This window comes from Antennarius striatus, chromosome 10 (assembly GCF_040054535.1).
Source record: "Antennarius striatus isolate MH-2024 chromosome 10, ASM4005453v1, whole genome shotgun sequence".
In the NCBI taxonomy this organism is placed as follows: domain Eukaryota; kingdom Metazoa; phylum Chordata; class Actinopteri; order Lophiiformes; family Antennariidae; genus Antennarius; species Antennarius striatus.
In genome coordinates, this window is record NC_090785.1 from 8869739 (window position 1) to 8883412 (window position 13674).

Consider the following 13674-nt stretch of genomic DNA (forward strand, 5'->3'; position numbering starts at 1 on the left):
TGCGGCCTCCTCATGGTTGCCATTAGCCTGTGGGATCCCAAGGTATTTGTAGCTGTCCTTGATGTCTTCTATCCTGCCCCCTGGTAGGTCAACCCCTTCAGTTCTGATCATCTTGCCTCTTTTTGATACCATCCGGCCACATTTCTCTAATCCGAATGACATCCCTATGTCGTCGCTGTAGATCCTGGTGGTGTAGATCAGTGAGTCAATTTCTCGCTGATTCCTGGCATACAGCTTGATGTCATCCATGTAGAGGAGATGGCTGATTGTTGTCCCGCTTCGGAATCGGTATCCGTAGCCACTCTTTGTGATGATGTGACTGAGGGGGTTCAGGCCTATGCAGAACAGCAGTGGTGAGAGAGATATATACATATATACATATACATACACACACACACAAATATATATATATAAATAAAATTGATATATATGTTTATTAATTACACATTATTAATAAATAATGTGTAATTATGCAGTTGAATAATAATTACACATTATTCAACTGCATATTCTGTATTTGAAATACTTGTGAACGGACAGTATTATACTGTGTACAAGTATTTCAAAAGTTGTGGAACGTGTTTCGTCTCAGAGAATGAACGTTTCACTACGGACCATTATAAGTGACGGCTATCGCAAATCGATCAGCATTCTGTGGCTCTTATTGCGAAAGCGTGGTATCTACTTCCGGTGTCCGCGTGTCATCCTTCTTCGGTGGTGTTCACCAGCTGACAGCCGGGTGCTACGCGAAATAACTGTTCGTCTTTGTAGTGGCTTTATTGTAATAATTGCGTACGTTGCGTCTAAAAGTTACGTACGTATCGCGTAACGTAACTGGCTATCTTCGGTTAGCCGACGTCAGCTGGAGTGGGAGTCCTCCCTGAATGACTAAGTGTGTGGACCGCTCGTGAAGAGGAGGGTGGGGACAAAACTTCCAGACCTCGCCCTGCAGTCGCTTCATTCCAGAAGGCAGCTCGTCGCTTAACGGTGTTGGAGAGACACCCCAGCGTTTTTTTTATTGAAGGGAGGCCGACACAGTTGTGTCACGTTAGGGCAACGATCCACAACAATGTTCAGGAAAAGCATGAAAAAAGATCCCGAGCTATTTCAGAATGTCTCGGATGGGCTGCGGCGGCTTTACCGGACCAAACTGTTCCCTCTGGAGGACACGTATCGATTCCACGACTTCCACTCCCCGGCACTTGAAGATGCCGACTTCGACAACAAGCCCATGGTCCTCCTGGTGGGGCAATACTCGACGGGGAAGACCACCTTCATCCGGCATCTCATGGAGCAGGACTTCCCCGGTATGCGAATTGGCCCCGAGCCGACTACGGATTCGTTTATCGCGGTGATGCACGGTGACCAAGAAGGGGTAGTACCGGGTAATGCCCTGGTGGTCGACCCCAAGAAGCCCTTCCGCAAACTGAACGCCTTCGGCAACGCGTTCCTCAACAGGTAAAGTCAACGCTTGTGTCCCCGGGCGGAACTCAGGGGCTCAAAATGAGCAGCGGGGATGTGATGGACTGGAGGTTAGCCCTACTGTTATTTAGTCTTAGGTACTGAATACAGTTATGTGATGCCAACGCTTGTCTGCTGAATTAATATAATTTTTGAATGCAACTCCCTCATCCTTGGTTGAATTCCCTTCCTACAAGTTCTTGCGTTAATGTTCCACAGCCTGTTGTTGCTCAATGATCCCAACATTCTTTTGGAACCAAGTGTGTGTGTGAGTTTTCTTCTGTCATCATCCTGAGAGAATGTGGGTGTTAGTGTCAATAAGTTGGTGGGTCAGGTCTGTCTGCAGTGAAGGGAAGGGAAAACAGCTCTTATTCCTGGGAAAGGGAAGTGTTTTCCATTTGGACCTACTGCTAATGCAAATGAATCGGGCACATCATTTTGCACTTCATCTGAAAAGCACCTGGTTGTTGTTGCTGTTGGCAGATTGTTTTCATGTCAGTTTCACAGTCTGGCCCCTCCAGGGCAGAAATAGTTTGCTAGGAAACAAGCTGACCTTGTATTGTCCTCAAGTGCAGATGCTATAGATTTTGTACCTTGTGGTCATAAAATTCTTGAGGAAAAGCCTGCGAGTTGAAGTTGTGAAATCTTATCACATAGGGTTAAAGGTTTTGGCACGACTGTCATCTTCCAGTTCTGTAGCACTGAGTCAGCAGGTGATTCAGTAATTAAATAGTACATCAGAACATTCAGCTTGTTGGAGCCTATTCAGGGTGCCTGATGATCTGGTGATTCTGAGAAATCCCCATAACATCTCTCAAATGTTTATTAATCATTAAGTCAGCTCATTAGATCTGTACTGTAGTCCAAAGTACTTGTGGTTAAAAAAAAAGTCCTGGGAGTCAGTACTACATAATTGTAGTTTGTATATTTACAGTACAAATAAAATCTAAGAACAAGGTGAAATGTCATTAAGAAGGTGGCGTGTGTGTGTGTGTGTGTGTGTGTGTGTGTGTGTGTGTGTGTGTGTGTGTGTGTGTGTGTGTGTGTGTGTGTGTGTGTGTGTGTGTGTGTGGAACAAAATGACTGGTTAATCTTGTCTATGCTGTGTTGGTTTGTGATGACATCAGAAAGTGGGCATCCCTCTCTGGCAGTGTCACTTCCTGTGTGGTTGTACATGTGGGTATGTGTCAGATAAGTCACACACTCTTTACTAGCTCACACAGAGTCTCTAGCTTCATTTGTTATTAACTTCTAATTATTATGTGTGTTGAAATAATACAAAACTGAAGTTCACCCTTTCCCAGTTCAGCCAGTTATCCATTATCCACCAGTTCTCCTCAGTTATTTGAAGTGTTTGCCTCTCTCTTGAAAATACACAGATGTCTGTCACACAGTGTCAGTCACACTAAGGAAAGTCAGTCATGCAGTTCAGGTGAGAGTGGTGTTACACGTCATAAATCACACTTCACCCTTTTGCAACTTTGAATACAGGCTTTAAAGGAAACTAGATAAGATTATGTATGAGCTAAGACTATTGTCCAGCATGGCATCATTTATCAAACTGTTGGACACGATCCCGATGGATGATGGGTGCAGCGGTTCTCTTAGAATTCAGTTTTTATCTTTCTCAGAGGCAGACTGGAGATTCCTGCTCTGGATTAGAGAGGGGCTCGCATGATCATGCTGAATGACTATGTGTGCATTTGTGCACACATAGTATATAGGTATATAGGTGTATAGAGACATCGAAGATTTTATCACTTATTCACTGATTTTATAGCTGGGAGAAAATACCACATCAGAGGAGCATGCTGTGTGATACCATTTCCACGGTGTAGCTCTTAAACGATAGTCATTCAACCTGCAGATTATCCTTTAACTACCAGTCACAGATAGGACTTACCCTAGGTGTAATCAGTTATTTTTGAGGAGCGTAAACATAAATCAGGTAATCCCCACACAGTATGCTCTTGGCATTAGAAAACCCAAAGGATGATGGCTAGAGTACCAGTGTACTGGTGTGTTTACTGCTCTCTTCCATCATTTCTATTTTACTAAAGCCCAATATGTAGATGTTTATGTGTAGATTTATACAAAGTCCCAAGTCTTACTCTTAAAGTAAATTGTCCTCTTTCTCCAGATGAAGATTTATATTTTATATTTTGAAGCTCTCTGGAGTCAGAGGGCCGCTTTGTAAGCCATTAGTCCGTAAAACCATTAGTCAGCAATAGTGTAGTTCCGCACAGGCCCACCCTGGCCTGAACTGTCCTGTTATTCCAGGACACTGACGCTGCACTTTACTGAGATAGAGGTTGCACATGTTCAGCCTCACAGAGCACATAACAAACATTTGAGTGTGTGTCCATCGATGTAAAGTAGATGTACAAGACAGGGGGATTTCATTCATAAACAGAACATAAGCAAAAATTGTGAATTGACCCAGTTGTGTACTTATACTCCACAACCCCTGTACTGGTTGTGTTTCCTCTCCTCTACAGGAAGTTATGGTTACAATGTGAAGGAAGGTCATAGGTCAGGAGGAGAATCAGGAGACAAGTTGGAGTCAGACTTCCAATCACGTCAGAGATCTGATGTGAAATATTAACCTTGACGTTCATACCAGGGCCACAACCTTTGTTATGAGGATAGTTAAATCACTTTATCGAGATATCGTCGGACAGTTAAGGATCATGCTTATTGTACTTCATGCCTCCTGGGACCTCCATTGCTTGAAGGGGTCAGCTGTTTCTTAGAATTTCAGCTGGAGTTTCTTGAGTTTGGAAAAATATAGCAGTAGATAGATGGATTGGAAACTTTTGCCAACATTCCAGTGGGATATCATGCGCCATCATCTCTCATATCCCACGAGAGGGAGTGGAAAAATCTGCGTGTTTGTTTTATCTGGTGGTTAAAGTAATGCAATACCATGGAAAGGATCTCCCTTCTCTCGTATTTCTTTGACATGTTCAATGCCCTCAGATTTTTCCTCTCTCCATGTGTTATGAGATGTCTGCTAGTGTTTGTGGTCTGTCTGCGGACCATGATTATGGTCCCAAGCAAGAATATAAAAGCGTGGGTCTCCCAGTCTTATGACCGGGTGCCGCTGAGATGGTTGACATTGAGTGAAAGGGCAGTAGAGTGAGAAGTAGCTCCGGGGATTTAACAATCTCCTCTTTGTCTCGAGCAAGATTCTGAGGGTTTATTCAAAACCACACATCCTCTCTTGTGTTATAATGTGATCTGCCCGTCTGTGTTTGTGTGTTTGTGTGTGTGTGTGTGTGTGTGTGTGTATCTTGGCATGATTTCTTTTAGACAAAGAGGTATCCCCTTCTTTGATGTTTAAATCCCAGTGTCCCAGCTGAAAGGAAGGCATTGATTCTGGCCTTCAAGTCATAATGTAATGTCTGAGTGTTTCCATCACACACCCCCACAGTGAGGGTCATCATCGTGTGGTTCCACTGTTGTGGTAGAGAGAGATCATACGTCAGGGAGAGCTGAAACAATCAATCAATCACTTGACAATAGAAAATTAGTTCAGCAGATTCTTCAAGAAAATAAATGATGTTAGTTCGGCTCTGTATTGGTGAGGATGTGCTTTATTCTTTGTCCTGTGTGAACTTAAACAGAGCATTTTCTTTTTACACCTATGCAAACACAAACTTTTTTGAAGATATTTCATTCAACTTTAAGAAATAGTGATAGGCATTTCTTGGAAAATTAACAGACGGAATGATTTATCCTCAACAAATAGTAGTAATAAAAATGCAGCTAAATAAGGTTTTACAACAGGCATCAAATGTGACATGGAAAAATTTAATTTGGCTTTAAAATAATAATGCCAAATTTAGTTGTTGGCAACTCCTGGAACAATAATGTTTCCCTTCACCCACTGCCACTGTGTGTTTTAACCATCTTTCCCAGTGAGGGAATCCCACTAATGTTTACACTGAAAGGGTTCAAAAACCTCCAGAATAAAGTTTGTTTAATGCTAAGCTCGTTTCTAAACACACCAATTTTTTCTTCTCTCCCACTTCTCCTCTTTGCCCCGATGCCTCTGTTTTTCTTTTACATTCTTTCTCCCTTTTCCGTTCTGTCTGGTACCTTCTTCACTTTCATCCAGATTTATGTGCGCCCAGATGCCTAACGCTGTCCTGGAGAGCATCAGCATCATCGATACCCCGGGAATCCTGTCCGGAGAGAAACAGAGGATAAGCAGAGGTCTGTCTGAAGTAAACACACACACATGAAACACTCTCCTACTCACCTACTTTCTAGTACTATTTGCTATTTAATGGAGCCACACAACAGAACAACGGAGAGCCCTGAACACGAGAGAAACATGAAGGAAGTAGCAGTGAGAGAAAGGGGAACATTCCTAAACATCCCACATACTCTTCCTGTTCTTCGGTTTTTCTCTGATGGCATGGGCTCCTCTGAGTGAGCACACACTGACTCACTTGATGTGCCGTCAAACCTGTATTAAACCCTGAATGTCCTCGGGTCATAACCTAACCAAACAGATCAAGTCTGATGGAGGCTGTTACAACTTGACAGGAGCAAAGAGAGAGCTAAACACTTTCTATTTGCATTCACTCTACCTGTGGGTTTCTGTCTATCTTCTGTCACATCCTGCCCTATTTGATCGTCTTTCTCTTTTGTTTTCGGTTTGACTGTAAGCTGTGTTCATATCAACATGTTTAGTAGTAGTAGTAGTTGTGAATATTGCCTGTATGCGTGTGCTCTTTCCATTTGTCTTATATACTGTTTTTATCAATGTTTCCACCTGTACTGAATGAATGAATCAATCCATATATTTATCACGATTCAGGGTCACTTCAGATTTGCCGCATATGCAGCTTTATTTCTGATGATTTGACAGAACAGAGGCAGAAGGCTACAGTGCAGCTCAACACAGCTTCTCCTTTTTCAAATTGACTTGAGAAGTAGAAATTTTTTGTGTACTCGGGGAAGAGGATGTGGAGTAAAATGGCAAACATAGCAAAGTTTCCCAAGACTCCCCTCACACTTACCACCACTAACACCTGTATTGCATAGAAAGATGATTAAAAAAATAGTGCTTTACTGTCAAGCAACTGGAAATAGAGGAAAATAGTTGTTTTGTTATTTGGTTTAATATTGAAAGCATTTAAATCAATTTTCTTATATTTTTGCTGCCTTTCTCTGTGTTTTAGTCCAGTTGATTCAATGGCTGTGAGTTTTGGACTTTGAGATATACCAAATGGTCTAATCAAAGATAAGACACAGCGCTCTCTGCAATTCAAAAATGTATTAGCATTCACTGCTATCTGACTTTTTATAGATTTTGAAAATATCAGTTCCTTTCAGTCCCAGTATGAAGGAGTAGACATGAAAACAGTACAGATCATTGGTAAAGAATCAGTAAAATCCAAAAAGATTTCAAATGTGTGAATAAATTGTGTGTGTATGTGTCTTTGTGCGTGCGTGTATGAAAGGAAAGGCTCGTGTCTGAAATGCCCCATCAAAAAAGGAGCTGATTTAATCTGTCGCCTCAGTTTTGTTTCTGTACAGACAGACCTAATGTGGGTTTGTATCCTCAGTGACATGGAAAACACACACACGCACGCACACACACACACGCACTAACACACACACACAACCACTATCGTCTTAACTGTTTTTGCATAAACTAAGGTATTATTGCAATGATGGTGCCAACTGCAAACAGGACTGACAGGATTGTGTGTGTATGTGTGTGTGTGTGTGTGTGTGTGTGTGTGTGCGTGTGTGTGTGCGTGCGTGTGTGTGTGCGTGTGTGTTTGTGTGTGTGTCTTAGCATGATTTCTTTTCGACAAAGAGGTATCCCCGCCTTTGATGTGCGCGCGCGTGTGCGTGCATGTGCATTTAACAGCCATATGCTTTCTGTACTTTCAGAGATGAACAGATAAAATTTCTCAATCATAGTGGATTTTTTTTCATTGCTTGGCACTTTTATTGTGGATTCACGTGTTTGCGTCAGCAGTGCTTCTTCCTTCATGAGCCACAACTTCATTAAAAATAAAAGTGTAAATTTGCAGAAGCACTTCGCTTTCCCATCACCACAACTGGGTTTAGATTATTTTTAATGTAATTCAGCAAAATTAACTGACAGAAGTGAAGATAGAAGACTGACGCATAGTTGAAACTAAAGCCAGAGGCTATGGCTTAGTTTGGAAGAAAAACCTGGAACAGGATGTCTGGGCGTATATATATATATATATATATATATATATATATATTACTAAAGAGGTATATGTGTGTCATAGCACGTTTGTTAAGCAGGTTCTTGAGGAACATTTTCATCTTTCCCACTCGTGCAGTGAACATTATTCCATGTTCAGTCAAAACAGAGATGCGTGGAAAGTGGATGCATGACACCGAGCATCCATCCACTTTTTTTTTTGGCTCCTTTTTTTTTTTTCTATTACCAGTGAAGATGACATGAAGCCCAGCAGGACACCTTCTTTGTGGTCACTTTGACTATGCTAACTGTAACTAGCAAACATCAGGTGAATTTGCAAGTATTTTTTAATGTTACGCAACTGAGTGAGTCAGAACTAACAGTAGATGACGCTGTCACTGATGATGATAATTCTATGATTGAGATACTGAATTGTTATCATTTTTACCATGGTGGAGCTCACACTCTGGCCCCAGAGGTCCTGTTAACCTCATGCTATGTGCTATAAGTGAGCCGAGTCACAGCAGCTGTTTCCATCTGATTCCAGGAAGCACACTGAAAACAGACTTGAGAGAGAAAAGCAAATATCCTGGGCCGCCTCCTGCAGGAATCTTTGAATTTAAATATCTTTTCTTTTTTCCACACACACACACACACTAATGCTTCATGCTGCACAAATGGTGACAAACTTTCTGTCATGTTTTTCTTTGACTTTTACTTACTCACCCCCTGCTTTCAACTTTTCCTTTTTTTAAAAAAATCTACCTGTCCTACCAGTTCAGTTTTGGATCACTCCCCATGTCCAGACTGTGTTTCTGTTTGTCCTTTGTGCGCAGACAGACAAAGGCCTGCCATGTAGGAATGCATGTGTAGCAGATCTGGTGCTGATTGTGTGACAGCTGAGATGAGCTTTGAGAGCAACTGCATTCACCTCAGATCAGATGACACACAGCCTCTAATCAAAACCACAATTCTGTCTTTCTCAATCCTTCTCTGGGTCCTCCAGGCAAAGGAGTGGTCAGAAACTAATAAAAATGGCCTTTTTTACATAAGTTCAGTTAGTCCCCTTGTTTTTTACAGAACCAAAGGAAGTGAGGAGTTCAGTTCATTTCTGTCCTGAAACCACAATCAAATGTATTTGTAGCACATCCCAGCTCAGACTTAACACTTCTGTATTTTATCATCATTTAGAAACTTCATAGCATTTTATCTCCAACCTCATATTTACCTACAATGTTTGTCACCGGGTTGCTTGTTACTAAATTTGAAATGCTGAAAATGGTTCTAAAACAGGCACAAGCAAAAATGACCTGCGGACCGTGTACGTCGTTTTATGCATCGTTTGCAATGGTACAAATAAAAACTCCATCCATGTGCTCCTCAGCTGGCCCACCTGTCAGATTTTAGAATTCTCTGTGGCACACCTGTCAGAAAGTTTGCCCACCCCTGTTCGAAACCCAGCCTTGACTTACAGATGACTCACAGTCTTTTTTTCCAACGGACTAAACATTATTGGATCAATATGGCTTGAAATGTGGAACATCAACAGTTAAACCTGTGGCAGCTCACAATTTGTTCAGCGTTTGGAGCCTCTGAGCTCTTTGTCTGGCTGGTGAGCCTGGTGCACTCCTACATCAATAGTGTGTTATGGTCGGAGTAATTGTGTGTCACACTTACATTAGCGGAACACAGACAGAATCAATGGACCTTCATCCTTAACAGTTATAAATATCTGCCTGGTTTTTGTATGTTTAAATTATGAGTCTCATGCGGTCGCAGTGGGAATGAATCGCTCTCCATATGCAAGCAGTGAGCCATTTCATAATAGTTTCCTTGGCCAAAAATCCTTAATGAAACTACATAAAAACTATTAAATAAAATAAAACTAACTTTCAACCTCAGAAAGATTGATAGAAACATCCAACTGAACTGAGTGAGGATGTATTTAAAAATTGATATGAAATACAAGTTAACACTGTGCAGTAAACCATCTTAAGAACCCCGTTTATCTAATGACCCATTACAAGCACTTTGCCCTATTTATTGTCTCGTTTAATATAAATGCACACATGTCAGTATAAATCCATACAATATATCCCCTGGTATGTAGCAAGAAATTAGTGTTGAGAATTGACAAACCAAGTATGAGGCAATCGAGGTGCCTCCATTATGACATACTGGAGGTTGTTTGTAAGAGAGAACTGACAAATTCAATTTCTCAAATGTAAAAAGCCCCTTTAAAAAGTCCTACAGATGTGTTGTTGTCGCATTTCTTTAAAATGAATCAAAGGGATTGTCATCACGATTATTTTTATGTATACAAAAAAAATTAATGCTCTACCTTCTGTTTTTTCTAGGATTTGTTTAGCTCCAAAATAATATCAATATTTGCTTCAAAACATGATAAATATTCAGACAACCAAAGATAGTGTAGTCGATGTGATATGACATAATAAAACTGAATACTACCTGTCCTCTCACGATTTGCAACAATAAATGCAACAAATTATTTTACCAATTTGGACATTTTTTAGATTTTATTAGTGAGTCCTTGGATGTACTTGTAAACAAAGCCAGGAACAGTTTAATATTGTGACTTTTTGGTATTGTGACTTCTGCTCATCTTTAACCCGCTGGTCTTCTCACCGTTTCTCTCTGTAGGATATGATTTTGCTGCGGTGTTGGAGTGGTTTGCAGAACGTGTGGACCGCATCATCCTTTTGTTCGATGCCCACAAGTTAGATATCTCCGATGAGTTCTCTGAGGTCATCCGCGCTCTCAAGAATCACGAGGACAAAATGCGTGTAGTTCTGAACAAAGCAGACCAGATTAGCACCCAACAGCTGATGAGAGTGTATGGAGCCCTCATGTGGTCTTTGGGAAAAATAATCAACACACCTGAGGTAAGACAGATTTGTCTCCTTTGTGTAACCCTCATATGTGTTTAAATGTCATGCAATCTTGGGGAGATCAGGACAGATTCACACATTACTAAACAAAGGATTGAGTAAGCAGATAGTACCAGAGTTTAGCAAATGCCCTGAGTTGGTGTCACAACATACACAAAAACTAGAGTTTTTACATCATTTGCTTCAACATGTATATACTGCCTGGTATCATGTGACTCAGTCTGTCTCATGATTTCCTTCTGGCTGTTGAGTTAATGTTTGATCCGGTCCCCCTCTCATAAACCGATTCCAGACAAACCTTTGGATCTCACGAAGAATTATTCATTGACAGAACACATACATGCAAGACATTTATTCCTTTTTTTTGGTAAATTTTATATTGCTTCATCATGCATTGTGTATTTCTATTTTGAATATCCAACTATATTTTTATGCCTGACACATTCTGTCATGTACTCTCAACCTGTGAAAGAATTTTTCAGGTGGTTGTTTGCAATAAAGTGTAGCCTAATTTACTGCTGTGCTAACCGTTCTAGGTGGTTCGTGTGTACATCGGCTCATTCTGGGCCCAGCCCCTGTTGGTCCCGGACAACCGGAAGTTGTTTGAGGCTGAGGAGCAGGACCTGTTTTTGGACATTCAATCTTTGCCGCGTAACGCAGCACTACGCAAACTCAACGACCTCATCAAACGAGCTCGTCTCGCTAAGGTCAGTATTAACAAAAGAGGTCCCCACCATGCTAGCAGCTCCTGGAGGCACTGTGGTGGTTTGAGCTCATGGCTAATATCAATAAGCTTACAGTTTAATCAGCATATTGTAGTGTTCATCAACATTAGCTTACTTGCACTAAATGTAAAGTACCACTGAGCCTGATGCAAATGTCATTAGTTTATTTCAGTTATTTCTTAAAAAAATAAAGGGGCTGGGTGGTTGTCTTCTTATCAGATGGTCACATGTTCAATCCTCAGCCCTGCAGCTTGTTGAAGTATCCTTGAGCAATCAACATTTATTGATGTAAAATGATGGTGGTGCTATAAGAAAAGTCAGTCAGTCCTCGGGGACCATGTATGAAGAGGGTGGACAGATCAACAAAGCGGTAGTCACACTGAAAAGGGTTGAAAAACCACTCCAGATTGAATCAAACTCAACTTATTTGTCATCCTCTCACCACTCCGTCCTGCACAGTCCCAAAAGAGAAGTTATTAATATTTAGTTCCTTAGCTAACCATAGACTAAAGTTAGAACATGCCTTCAATCTTAACTAAAACTATGCCTAAAGATATATCTTATTTCATTTATGGCCTCCAGGTGCATGCTTATATTATCAGCTCCCTGAAAAAGGAAATGCCAAGTGTGTTTGGAAAGGATTCCAAAAAGAAGGAGCTGATATCCAACTTGGGAGAAATTTACCACAAGATAGAGAAGGAGCATCAAATCTCACCTGGAGACTTTCCCAGCCTCAGCAAGATGCAGGTGAGATTAAACAAAGGAGGTTTTGAAGCTGGTCAACCTACAACGTAATATGCGAGTGAGACTAACAACAGAATGTCCTGTTTAACTTATCTGTGTTTTAAATAAGCCATTAGAAACAAAGGTTTAGAGGAGAATGACCTTCCAACCCTTGCACTTTACCTTATTTCCTGCCTTTGCACATCAGGATGGGGTTGAGATTTATTTTTCCTGGTTTTGTCAGGAAATCCTGCTTCTTGCATGTCACTCCCATTGGTAGCCGTTGAAGACTGATCTATTTCCATCACCAATTCCTGTTTTCTCTCAACCCCCATCCCTTCAGGAGCTGCTGAACGGCCAGGACTTCTCTAAGTTTGTGGCACTGAAGCCCAGGCTGCTGGAGGCCGTGGAGGACATGCTTGCCAATGACATTGCCCGTCTCATGGCCCTGGTGCGCCAGGAAGAAGCCACAATGCCCAGCCAGTCTGTCAAGGGTGGAGCTTTTGAGGGAACCATGAGTGGTCCCTTCGGTCATGGCTACGGAGAGGGCGCCAGTGAAGGAATCGATGAATTGGAGTGGGTGGTAGGGCGCGACAAGCCTACATACGATGAGATCTTTTACACCCTGTCTCCCATCAACGGTAAAGTGAGTGGCGCCGCAGCCAAGAAGGAAATGCTCAAGTCCAAGCTGCCGAATACAGTCTTGGGTAAAATCTGGAAGCTAGCAGACGTGGATAGAGATGGCTATCTCGACGAAGACGAATTCGCCTTGGCCAATCACCTGATCAAGGTGAAGCTAGAGGGCCATGAGCTGCCAGCCGAGCTTCCCAAACATCTGATACCTCCGTTGAAACGTGGCACAGAACAAGATGACTAGAGGGAGTGGGGGAGGGGCAGTTTATTGTAACAAGCCATGTCAACGCTTTGTGTTCTCCAGAAAAAAAAGTCTAACCACAAGCAAGATCATCATCATCACTCTTCAAGTTGCAAATCTCCAGGCTTCCTCACACACCACAAGGAGGCATCACTGTGATCTTGTTCACCAGAGAGAGACTGGAGGGTCTGGAGGGTCTGTGTTTATGCATTAGGCGATAATGTTTATATATCTATTAGAAATGAATGGGGGTGGGGTTGATTTGCAAACTGATGGAAAGACATTACTGGTTCATGAACTGATAAATAGTTGGAGGTTCCGTGATGGGGCTGAACATGGACTTATGCATCCTGTGTAGATGTCATATTAGTATTCAGTCCATATTATTATATGTTCATCCAAAGAAATAGTTTTTCCCATATGGAGAGAGGAAAATAAAATAGATCAAACAGCTGTTAGAATTGTTTTATCTATATTTTTGTATTTCCTGACTGTTAACTTTGACTCTTTCCACAAAACGTCCCTTTTTATTATTTTGCCAGATAAATAAAAAGGAATATCGTACCATCTAACTTATGGGTATGTGAATTTTTGTTTTCAAGCAAGAGCATCTGACTTTTGATTACAGAGGAAAGTGTTGCAGGGAGAGTTTTAATTAAAATAGTAAATTAGATTTGCTTTTCATTTGTAGTCAACTGTTGGTCATAGTCGTTTTAATGACTGTCATGATATTTGTTTTGAGGTGCCCTCATTTTGATGATCTCAGTGCGATGCAGTGCCCTC

The 13674-nt window shown here is 41.5% G+C and overlaps 1 protein-coding gene across 1 annotated transcript; it reads left to right on the plus strand.

The window, feature by feature from the left end:
- The first annotated feature begins 710 nt into the window (after nucleotides 1–710).
- On the plus strand, nucleotides 711–13463 carry ehd1a (EH-domain containing 1a). The gene is made up of 6 exons (XM_068325912.1): nucleotides 711–1458; nucleotides 5582–5679; nucleotides 10322–10563; nucleotides 11106–11276; nucleotides 11877–12041; nucleotides 12361–13463. The coding sequence occupies exons 1-6, from the start codon at nucleotides 1070–1072 to the stop codon at nucleotides 12892–12894; spliced, it is 1599 nt and encodes a 532-aa protein (XP_068182013.1). The 5' UTR covers nucleotides 711–1069; the 3' UTR covers nucleotides 12895–13463.
- Nucleotides 13464–13674: the final 211 nt, after the last annotated feature.

What these genes read in the sequence shown, in the direction of transcription:
- ehd1a (XM_068325912.1), top strand. Translation starts at nt 1,070, where the DNA reads ATGTTCAGGAAAAGCATGAAAAAAGATCCCGAGCTATTTCAGAATGTC. An exon ending in GGCAACGCGTTCCTCAACAG is followed by an intron (nt 1,459 to 5,581) that starts GTAAAGTCAACG and finishes ACTTTCATCCAG; the next exon opens with ATTTATGTGCGCCCAGATGC. An exon ending in GAAACAGAGGATAAGCAGAG is followed by an intron (nt 5,680 to 10,321) that starts GTCTGTCTGAAG and finishes TTCTCTCTGTAG; the next exon opens with GATATGATTTTGCTGCGGTG.